Here is a 12,093-nt window from a genome sequence, read left to right as displayed (position 1 = left end):
GATTTTGAAATGGCAATATTGAACCTCACATGAAATAAAACAGCAATCTAAAGAAAACGTTTTCTAAGAAAGCAGATGGAAACACTTGCACATATTCGATTCTGATCAGCTACTGCTTATGACAGGCAGTGAACATAAATTCGTTGAATGTCGTTCTTGGATAACGACTATGTCCCTAGGAATGGAAAGACTCCCAGCATCCATCAAACTGAAGACTATCTCACTTCAGATAGATGCCCATGTATCAGATAAACTTTGATGGTTTAGGATGCAGGCTATATCTTCTAAAATTAAGTCTGCAAAGACCAGATACAAATGAGTAAAAAACAGTCCAACTCTGCTCTTAACATCAGTAAGTCAGCAAGGAGTTTAAGAAACTAGTGAACTGCAAATAACATCCCTTGAACACCAAAGATGAAAAAAATCAGGTTTTCTAGAAATTAGATCTCTCAAGTTTCAAAATTAACAGATGCCTCTCACAAAGCTGCCTAAAAAAACCCTCCATTGTATAGCAAACGATGTCATTAAAAACATGCCTGTGAGGTCTAGAGATAAAAGTTCAGATCTGTACTTCACAGTAAGTTGTTTGTGTTTAGATACATGAAGATGACAAACATTCGCTAATCTTTTCAAATCTAAGTACTTCAGGTGAAGATACCCAAGCATATCTTTTCAGAATTACAAAGCGCATAACACTAGTCTCCTTGGATAGATTCTTCAGTGCGATCAGGAATAACTTCCCCAAGAAATATTTGAACGTAGATGTTATTAAGTGGGAAAAGAAAGCGTGAAAGTTTACTGCTGATAGAAGTTTCTGAAGCCTCAGAATTTCTAATATGGATGCTCAGAGAGCTTTATACTTTCACTATGGAGAATCTAAGCATGCACTAGCAAAACCTACTGTAGTTTTAGTACCGTTCCTTTCACAGTGTATTTTACAAGAGAAATATTTCCCAAGTGGAAAAATTATTTCATAGAGTCCAGAGTCACTTCAGACTGTAGTCCTTATGTAGAAGTATTATCTTATTATATAAATCAGAAAGAAAAAAGTCCATCCCAGTTAAAACCACGTATCTTCAAATGGCAGAAGAATCGGGTATTAATTGAAATATTAAGCAAGCTTGAGCCTTCAAGACAAAACTTGCCTGTACCAGCTTTATTAGCATTCCAAGAATATAAAAAAAATTGCTTTTGAATGGGACTCCCTGGTATTTTAAATCTATATAATCTAGAAAATACACACACAAACATTAACAATCTTTCTATCTAACACTATACTAGATAAATTAAATATATGTACCTATATGAGTATACCTGTATAATGACCTATCCAAGGTGACTTTCACAGGTTGTAACTGATGACTTGGGGAAATTACCTCCGTCCCCCTCCCCTCAAAACACTTTATTAGCCTCATTTTGTGTTCAAGTCTGCCTTTGCTGGCTCTTCCCACCTGCACTTCCTCCATGCCAACCTCACCGCCTCTGACAGCTCCTTCCATACAAGATGATATCTGTTCCCTAGTGGCTCTACCTACCTACTCTATACCTTACTTCAACCCTCTCAACTACAGCATTAGCTGTGCACAGAAACATGACTAAGGCCCAATATTTATTAACTAGAATTCTAATTAAGTAAGGTTGACAACTCCCAGAAAATAAAACCCAATTGTTTGTGCTATCAGTTACATGCTCCGTTCCTCCCCACTACCAAAATGCCTCTCCAAGACTTGTATGACCTTGGGTGAAGGATTCGGCAGGTGCCTCTTAAGTGAAATCTTCTTACTGACATGAGGGTGATAATACACCCATTATCCCACAGGGTAGGTCCCTGCTGAGTTTTCTTTATGTAGTTAGCTCCATTAGGGATTGGACAACAGCATCTCAGCTGCCAGAAGGTCTGTCTGAAGCCAGCCATAAAATTAAGTGTAGCCACACAAGGGACTGTAATGAAGCCCCAGGGCACGGCCATGTTCCTCCTCACTTAAACCCCACAACCCCTTCCAGTACAATCTGGAAAAAACAAAACCATGGGGCATCAACATGACAGCTGCTGCTGCTTTAAACAGAAGGTTGTCTCCATCAGAGAACAATGGAAATTCCTCAACTGTTAAGTTCATGAAGGGAGAGCAACGGTATCAGAAGCTTCTACCATGTTCCTCCACCTCCTCAATATCCTTTTTTAATTCCTGCAAATGGGCTATTTGCCACATATTTTCTTCTTCATTGTATGCCACCTTCTCCCTTACCCTACACTAAAGGGGGGTCTGGCTCTTTCAGCTGTGCTAGAAGGCAGGGGGTTATCTACTTCCTTGTCTTCAAGGTTCTACGGTTTTCCACCCCATCTCAGGGTGCTGCCTCCAAGCCCTGTTAACTCTGATGAAAGGCAATATAGAAGAAAGGAGTTCCTGTCGCATGCTCACTGTATACACACTAACGCAAGGAAGTTAGCAGCTAGCATGCTAGCACTCGTCTAGGAGCTGACCCAGGTGAGGCATGGGCAGAAGCATTTTGCTTGCTCTTTTATTAGTGCAAACACTAATGTAAGCGGTATGAGACTACCCAAATATGTAGATCTTTCAAGATATGATCTCTCAAAGAAATAAATACGATATAAATACAAAGCGCAGTGGCACCTAAGTTACTTGAGGGTGATCCCAGTATAAAAAAAACCCTGCTATCCTTAGCCATGAAAGGAGGGATAGGACCAGGCATTTAATAGGAAACTCTTTGTTCTACAAATTAAGAGCAGTATGGGTGGGGTTTTTCCAGCTTGCTGGCATTGCTGTGGAAGACAATTCTACTTTGGTTCCAGTCCTCCACCCAGACCACCAGCACTGCCATTTGTATCTTAATTGTTAATGATAGCAAGTGACTGCAGGAAGCAAACTGTTTAGCAGGTTGTTTTCCTTTTAAACTATCATTTTTATTTTTTTTAAACAATACAGCATTACAGGACAAATAGTACAGTCTCTTTACACAAAATGAGTGGGTTGGTTGGGGGTTTTTTTGAGTGTACAAACAAATCCATGCATGACAGGTTCATGGAAAGATCCCAGACAAGACCACAAACAACAAAAGGCTAAAATGTTTAAGTGCTTCTTCTTTAAGACTGTGCCCCAGGTTGTCCATCCCAAGCCTGCACACTGAGCATTATTCTGGCCCCTGCCATTAGATTCCAGTGCTTTGCATGTGGGCAGACTGAGACACATTGAATTCACTCTGATTCCAAGTTCATTCCTTTTGGTTTTCACATCAGATCACAAAAACCAATTTTTCAACAGGAGAAAGCTTTACAGCAGCAGTAAGACTGGATTCCTTTACTAAATTAGGTACAAAGTTCTTCAGTCACAGAAGTTTCTGAAGTCACATTATCATCCTTGATTGGCCTGCAGGGATTTGACCTGATTGACAGAAGGTCTGGTTGCCCAGTAGGAAATAACTCAGGCATCCACAAAGTTCCCGCCCCTGCTTGGCTGAAGATCCTCAGAGCAAAATTTGACCTTCAAACATCCCCTTATCATAGCCCTGCACTCCCATTAAACTATCAACTCTGTACAACAATCTGTGCTGCAAACAGTGAATTTTTGGAGTATGAAGATTTACGGAATAATTCTAAATTACACTGCAACATGTTTTGCTAGGATAGCTAAGCTTTTTTAAATTATCAAATAAAAAGTCTGTTTAAGCTATGCCTACTCTTGAGTACTGCACTGCTTTCACAACCATGATACAGGGTACAAACAGGAGAAACTTAGGAAGACTGAGCCGCTGGAAAATTTTTCTGTCATTTTTCCTCTAATCATATGAAGAGGCAGACTTGACATTTAACTACTTCCTCAAGGAGCATGCAATGAACAACAAGTATTGCTACAGGATTAAGACTTCATTGTAATCCCTTAGATCATTTTAGCATTTGTTTCAGGTATAGTGACCTCAACTCATTTTAAGTGCAAAAAAGGAATTCTTACATTAGCTGTTTGTGTACTCCAACTTGATTTACACTCACAATGGAACAGTCAAGCTTATCAAATACACATTTGACAGACTTTAAGAGTGGCTTACTGTTGATCTGTCAGAGAGGTTGCCTTGTCGTATGTATTCTATCGCAGCCTCAATTGAGGTTAGACAGTATCCCAATTCATCCTTCACTGAACTGCAAGCCTGAAGTTCTTATGTAACTCAAGTTGGCCATCCTGAAATAAAAAGTTAAAGGCCATGACCACTAAATACAAGATGGTATTTGCATGATTAAGATATGTAGTATCTTAATACTGCAAACTCCTCTTAGCCAATTCAGACAGGCAATAGGTGTGGGTTAAGAAAATTGTTCTAGAAAGATTGTTAGGCTAGCAATACTATGGCTATTCTAAGCTTCGTAGATGGATCAGATCTCTACTTATCTCTTACCTACTCAGAAGTTATTAACTGAATATAAGGAATATGAAGGACAAAGTAACAGCAGCAGGAGATTGTTTCACATGTCAAACATCAATGTTTCAAGCACCGCAAACATCATTGTAAAGTGACAGCTACAGATGCAAGGAAAAAATGCTGATCTGAGACACTAGATACACCAACACTAAAATCCAGTTCAGGTACAGGTGGAAAGGTTAGATATACTTCTATTGATAGTTAGGAGAGATCAATGCAGTGGTACAGGCTAGCAGCAATCATTTAAGCGTTCAAACCTAGTTTGATACATTTCATGTAGAGAAACATCTAGAAGTTGCATAAAGGTTTCACAGCTGCAAACACAGATGAGGAAGGACCAGTCTGTGAATCCCACACTGACATGCAGGTTTGGTAGAGAGATGGCCTCCATTACAACTTTTTTCTAGACTGGGAATCAAACAACAAAAAACAGCACTAGGATTCCTGATAGGTCCTTGATTTGGTCACACCTGTAATACACATTTGCAGTTTGTCCTAACAAAAATAGGTTTTGTGCATTACATCAGCCCCTCTTACACTTTCAGCAAGTTATTACTACAAGTTCAGAAACATTACCCATACAGCAGCATTGCATGTAAGATACCGTATAGGACTGTATAGCCAAAATAGTTACATACCAGTTTGGGATTTCTGTTTTTACAAGTAAATACAGCAAACAGAGAGAAGATCATCTGCACACATGGTTCCATGTTAACTAAAAAAAAGAATTTACATCTGATGTTAGTCATATCATAGTTCAAATCAACTGCAATACCTATAAATTGAGTTCCACCTCCTAAGATTAAACGGCAGCTCTACTAGTAGAGAATGCATTAAGTAACCAAGGCAGCCTTCAAATTTTCTCAAACCCCCTCTAAAATACGCTGCCAGGAGCCAAAAAACAAGAGTATTGATTTCAAGATTATCAAGGAACATGGACAATATACAAGAACAGTCCAGCAACAATCCTCTGGTGTGTGAAACTGATCACGCTCAATTCTTCAGCATGAGGAAAACATCCTAGCAAATGCAAGCTTCTCTCAAGCTCCAGCTAGAGCACATATAAGCTAACCAAATACTCCACCTCACCCCCACAAGTATCTTACCTCCGTTTTGCTTTTAGAGACCTGCAAGGCAGACCCCAGCCTAATGGCGTTTAATACACAAGTGGCATGTAACAGCTGTATAATAAAGTGCTTTGTGCATACTGGTTAAGAAAAAAGTTTAAACTTATTAATTCACTCTTTACTGACCTCTTTGGCTAGGAGATTGCATAATAATTTGTACCACTTTTCGTAGACAAAGTAGCTTCTGTTGAGGGGAAGTACATTTGTTCAACACACCCAGTTCTCGCTTTGCACGTGGTATATTAAAACTACAAAATAATTTGAAAGATATGGTTAGCATAAGAGTTCCTGGTCCTTCGGACATACATGATGTCCAAACCCTAAATTTAACTTATTCAGAGCTGAAATGAAGAATGGTATTAAAATATTTCCATCTGTACTCCAAGTACACTTGCATTTCTGTACCCTATAGATGGAGAGCGAGGAATAAGAATATAAAAGCAAAGGAGATAATTATCAATGCAAAACCTGCCCTAAAGTGAGACTTGCAAAGCTTTGCTTTTCCATCAAAGGAACAAAGTGTAAGAAAAACTTGCTATTGTCTAAAGAAAACACATCTTGGCTGGCCTGAGACCTATTTTAAGACAGCATCTCAGTGACCCAAGAAATCCACAGTCTCTCTCACCTGAACTCTGGTTTCACTCCAATGTCTTTTTGCTGCAGGTCTTGAAGGCTCCTCGTGATTTTGTTAAAAGCAGCATCCTAATCAATAGAAAGGCAACAGTTTTTTAGAATGCATTAGATTAATGTAACTAATCTTCAGCAAATCAAACAAACTCACCTCACTTGCCTCAATAGTCCCAACGTATTTGAAGACTAGATCATAAATAGCATGGTGGATATACATCTGTAGAAAAAAAAAGACACAGTACTTTAGGCATGAAAGAGCATTAAAAATAGCTTGCTAATTATTTTCCTTCATTTCAGATGCTTACTTCAACTGCTTGTTTAATCAGATTCATCTGCTCTTCTTGCTTGGCAAGCATCTTCTAGAAAAGGAAAGCCATGCAAACAGTAGGAGAAAGTTAGATAATCTTAGCCTAAGTAACACTATGTACTATGTATTTAGTGGAGTAAGTGTTTACCAAGTGCGAATCTCTCAAAAGATGCTGCAGACATTTGGTATAAAGTGCATTGACAGAATCCTGGGGGCAGAGGAGAGAAAAGAAAAGCAATCAGATTCAGGTTAATCTGACTTGAACTAACAAAGCATAAATAAGCAAGTAAGTCTTCCCTGCCTTCGAAGTGTGCAGTATGGTAAGCCTTTTAGCTAGAAAAATTGCCTTACATAATAGTTAGGACATCATTACAATTAAGAATTGTACTTTCTCCCTTCCCACCTTCCTCAAGTCTAGACTACTCTGACAGAAACACTCAATAAGACAAAGATATCCAAAGCAGTGAAGTGAATTGTATTTAATTAAACATCAAGCAACAAGATACTGACTATGTAGTGGCGCAGGCTTTTCCTTTCATGTTCTTTAAATGTTCTATAGAAAGATCCTATGTATTTATCAAATCTCTCACAATGTCTTCCCAAGAATTCTCTAACATCTTCGATATTTTTAAGAGAATAGGAGTTTGATGAAGCTGTAGATTCACCTAAAATGAAAGCCAAGAATTAACACATAGGCTTAATATGTATGCATGGTAAAGTACTTTCTGTCCCTATGTGTGGGGCCAACTTGTGTACAATGAGACATTAATTCAGCTTACTATAACTGAAGGTATTGCTTTTAATTAAAAGAATTTGATATATCGCATTTAGAGTAGCCTTTCTCACCTTTTATGCCATGTATTTATTTGGAACAGCTAAAACTAATTTCTCTTTTTTACCCTGGGGTAATTTATTGCCACATGCACTCAGATTATGAGTTGTCCAAGTCAAGCTTGAAAGTAGAAAAGCACATTACAGTATTGACTGAATGCCCACGCAGGACATTAGCGTGCTCCAAGTGAGCTGTAAAAATCCCATCTTGGATTTTATATAACCTATTCTTTATTTAGACATGCTTCTCCGAATGGGAGAAGCAAAGTTGATTCATGTAAACATTGAACCAAATCCACTTTCCTTCTGAATAAGACAATTGGATTCCTCACTTAATTCATACTGCTTTTCTAAAAAAATTTTTTCTAGGCAAGTCTTTCATTTGCAATCAAGGCAGCCACCTAATAACAGGCTTAGATCTCATTCACTGAAAATCACATTTCAAATTACAGATTACCTCACTTCTGAAAGACTGCTGTACAACCACGTTAAATAATAGCCAAAAAGGAACACCACAAGAATAATTTTTAGATTTCGGTTGATATTTATAGAATTTCAGCCTATAAGTATGCCAGCTTTATTTTTCAGAATAAACTTTCATACTTCCCTCAGCACTATTTTCACACTACCCTAGTATTACTTCACTTTGTAATCATGTGTTTCAAATAGATATGTATTTAGGAAGACATAGATGTTTTTTTTCAGAAAAGCATGTGTTTAAGAAGCTTCTGTTCCTTTCAATTAGCAAACAGATTGTTATACAAAAGCACAAGGAAATCCCATTTTAACATTAGCCTTGGAAATAGTGTTCCAGCCTTATGAAGAGCACTTTCAGTACTAGGACAATAATTAGCACATTTGACTTAATGGCACAAACCACCACCAAAAGACCTACTACATAACTGTGCTATAGCAATCACAAAATAATTTACCTCTCCAGTTTTTTGTGCATCCACCTTGCATCTCAGGGCACGTCACATCTAAGACTAAATTCCTTTTTTAAGCAGTCAGTATTAAACTGAGCGTTGCTAAAAAATCATGCTGGATTAAGTATGCCACAGATTATTTTTAGTGCTGAGACTGGGGCATAGACCCTACAGGATTAAGTTGCCTGGCAGCAAATTAATATTTCTCTCCAGCAGCATACCAACATGCACCCCAGCAGGCTAATAAATACCAAGAACTTCCAACCAAGCCAACACTTTTCATAATGAAGTGTATTAAGCATACTTATTTTCTCAAGGTGCAAATAAGACCACCAAGTTAACATTCCAATACATACTTGAGCTTTCCGATTTTCCAATGGATGAGCTATGCACAATATGCTAAAGCTTTCTTCCTTTTCATTGTAAAATGTTTCCTCAAAAAGAACGGGTACCGAGAGATGATAATTGAACCCAGTTCCTAAAATGATGAGGTTTCCTTGTATGAAGATCTCCTGAAGCAAAACAAAAAACAGATCAAGGGTAAAACACCAGAAGAAAGTTGCTCTTCGACATCTGCATCGCATAGATTTCCAGGGAAAGAAGAGAATCTTGCAAGACAAGAAAGCCCCAAGTTCAAGAGATTTCCTATTTTCATGCTGTATAGGCACCAAAGACTCCTTCAGCCTACAATAGCTAGCTAAACCTTGCTTATACCTACTTTCTTTGCAAGTTTACTACTGGAAGAGGATTCAGACCCAGGTCAGTCCAAGGTCTAACTATCTGCAGATTTTTAGAGCACTTTCAGTAGAAGAGAAATTGAAAAACAATTGAAAATTGAGGCCTAAGCCCAGCTTCAGAAAAAACACTACGTATCTTGTCTACATTTCCCATGCTCAGCTTTATTTTCTCAAGCAACTCCAGCGAGGACATCTGCAGTAGGAAGATCTAGATCAGGGGTCCTCAAACTACAGCCCACGGGCTGGATACGGGCCCCCAGGGTCCTCAGTCCGGCCCCCGGTATTTACAGAACCGCCCCCCGCCCGGGGTTGGAGGGGGAAACCAAGCAGCCACAGATGACCTCCTGCCACTTCATCCACGCGCCAGCCCCCTGTTTAAGAAGTTAGAGGACCCCTGATCTAGACGATAGCTTGCAAACAGGTACAAGATCTCAGACTGCACTGCAGAATTGCAAGTAAAAAGATGTGATCCTATGCAATGTTAGCATTTGTTATCATGGCTTGCTGCTATACTAGTCAGTTTCTACTCATACTCAGCCAAATTAATACATCAGGCCTCAGACACAGCTTGATAACATAGTAATTTTGTCTTCAGTCTTGGTGAACTTGCATCTGCACACAACATAGGCAGGTTACTATTTGCCTGGAAACTAGAGAAACAGCTCTTAAGTGACAGAGGCTCTTCTGCCACACAACAGAATTCACAAAATTGACAAACTTGCTTTACTGTAGTAGTAAGCCGAAATCAAAGGCTGTGTTACCATCTCTACAGAACAACTATTCTTGTGTACATGCCAAAACACAGCTTCTGCTAGAAAGCAGTATATCCCTGAGAACTCTGGCTTAGACGGGCAACATCCTACTTTCACCAGTCAGCCCTAACTCCTAGCTACCTCTCCTGTAACCATTAGTTCCCACTATCAAATATTAAAAACAGAAATACCTTTCCATTTACGGTTTGAAAATTTTCTTTTAACGGCTTCAGGACATAAGATTCAAACTGGCAGCTGGAAAGACTGTTGCTTGAAAGGCTTCCTTTGCATGGAACTAACACCTAAAAAAGTTAATCATGTTTGAGAGAGAAATGCCATGTATCACCAGCTAAACACCAATAGCTTTTGCCCTTCAGAGGCAAGCAATTGAATCTTAAACATTTACTAGTAGATGTATAGCAGCCACAGGGTGCTTCTGTTTAAATAAAATAAAAGGCTACTGATAGACACACAGTCCAGTGTGTCACAGTTTAGTGACTTATCTGAAAAAAGGAAAAAATACTAAGAGACAAAAATCTTAAGTCACTTATCACCAGTCCACTGAATGACTTAATTTGGCAGCTAACAGAAGTACATTTTCAAACTAAAATGAAAATGCATCAGAAAATATAAAAAAATCTAAGATAAGAAACATCTTGAGTCTACTGCACACTAACAGATTGGCAGTTTGAGACAAATTCCCGATTAGAAAGCAACACATCATGAATACAACAAACACCGTATGTACGCTGAAAAGAAATGCATCTCATTGTCAAGGAAGAGAAGCATGAAGGAAGTAGACCTTTCAGTACACAGAAGCTTTCAGAAATGGTGTTAGAATACAGACAGATTTTAGCATTTCACTCTTCAGCTGATCACTTAAGCTGATACTTAAGTAATACACAATTGAAAGAACCTTGTACAATTTAAGGCTTGATTTTATAATCGGGTAACAAAAACCTCCAATTTCAATGGAGACTCCACACAATTTTGGATGAAGAGTAATTGCAGAATATCAAGATCAGAAGTCTAAGGACTGGAAATTTTATTCCAGCTCAGTTTAATGACTTTGTTATGTAAAATGCTATCAGAAATCCATAATTGTCTGTCCCTCAGGGATTTCAAAAGGTAAATCCCATCTGAAGTTGTAACAAGTGAGAGTATGTAACCAGTTGACAGCAAAAATAAGATTCCTGTAAAGTTTAGAAACACCACCAACTTTGACCTTTTACTACCACGCAATATATCAGGAGTTCCATATTGGTAAATAACAAGCATCTTCAATTAAAAGTTGCCCTGCTTCACTTCCAAGTTTTGTAGGCTTGCAGTAATCTTTACATGTGTCATAGCAGGCATATAATCTAAATTCATATAGCTACTATTTAATAAGCAGCTTTTAAATATACTTATTTGTACTTACAATACCGTGGAGTTCTGCAACTTTGCTGCAGAGATCAGGACGTCGCTTCTGAATGGCCAAATAAAAGGGATTTTTCAAGATATCTTCATCATACATAGCCATATGGACTTCAGATATTCCAGGATTTTCTAAGATACATATGGAGAATGGTTAATGTATCACACATGGTATCTGTTAAAACACGGTATTTGGGAATACCTAGGGAGCAGTTTGATTCCCCTTGTCTAAAAAGAAAGAGGAGTTTCAGGTCTCGATGCAAGCAGTCAATGGCACGCTTACCTAATAAGAAGGTACCTATAGTTACTCAGAAGTTATTAAAAAAATATTTTTTATGAATATACATTTCCAACTATATAATTATCCTCATAATGTCTCCTTAGGCCTTCCAGGTGTTGGAATCTAACAATACAGGATCTGTTTGTAGAAAACAAAGAGCAGAACAGAAATTAAGGTCTACATTATTACCACTTGGACATATAAGATAATTTGCACTGTTAAGATCTAAAGCCAAGAAACACGAATTAAGAGCTGCTTTACAGAGACTCTGCTGCATCACAGAACACTGACACTTTTGCAGTATGTTCACATAAATCCAAGACTCACCTGTGTAAGGATTAACGACTGACACACATCAATGAGTCACCCAGACAGTGTAACAGGAACCCTTGTGTAAGGCAATCCTCAACTTTCCAGGGAAAGTTACAGGAAAGATGTACACCAAGGAGGTATGACTATCCATGTGATAAATTTCACAGAAGTCCCTGTAAAATGCATTATTTGCAGTCATCTCTACTCCCATGGAAAAAGTCTTAAAGATCTGAGGTCAGTCTGACACATAATATTTGGCAAAACAGTGAGCAAAAAAAGTGACTGAAGATAGAAAATCCAACCTGTAGGCACTGGAAAAGCTATCACTAGATGCACCACAGGGA

General features: G+C 38.4%; 1 protein-coding gene across 1 annotated transcript in view; it reads right to left on the bottom strand.

Annotated features, from left to right (window-relative positions):
* ANKRD27 (ankyrin repeat domain 27) overlaps positions 1–12,093 on the bottom strand; it is a 47,369-nt gene that overhangs the window by 25,102 nt on the left and 10,174 nt on the right. The window contains 15 exon segments of the mRNA XM_037409275.1: positions 4,063–4,168; positions 4,170–4,193; positions 5,070–5,109; positions 5,112–5,138; positions 5,141–5,146; positions 5,685–5,806; positions 6,184–6,260; positions 6,340–6,405; positions 6,494–6,547; positions 6,644–6,703; positions 7,006–7,160; positions 7,670–7,676; positions 8,609–8,764; positions 9,933–10,043; positions 11,162–11,289. Coding sequence (XP_037265172.1) covers positions 4,063–4,168; positions 4,170–4,193; positions 5,070–5,109; positions 5,112–5,138; positions 5,141–5,146; positions 5,685–5,806; positions 6,184–6,260; positions 6,340–6,405; positions 6,494–6,547; positions 6,644–6,703; positions 7,006–7,160; positions 7,670–7,676; positions 8,609–8,764; positions 9,933–10,043; positions 11,162–11,263 — 1,113 coding nt within the window. The 5' untranslated portion in view covers positions 11,264–11,289.

The sequence above is a fragment of the Falco rusticolus genome, chromosome 15 (genome assembly GCF_015220075.1).
Source record: "Falco rusticolus isolate bFalRus1 chromosome 15, bFalRus1.pri, whole genome shotgun sequence".
Classification (NCBI taxonomy): Eukaryota; Metazoa; Chordata; class Aves; order Falconiformes; family Falconidae; genus Falco; species Falco rusticolus.
This window is presented reverse-complemented; position numbering and strand designations above follow the sequence as displayed.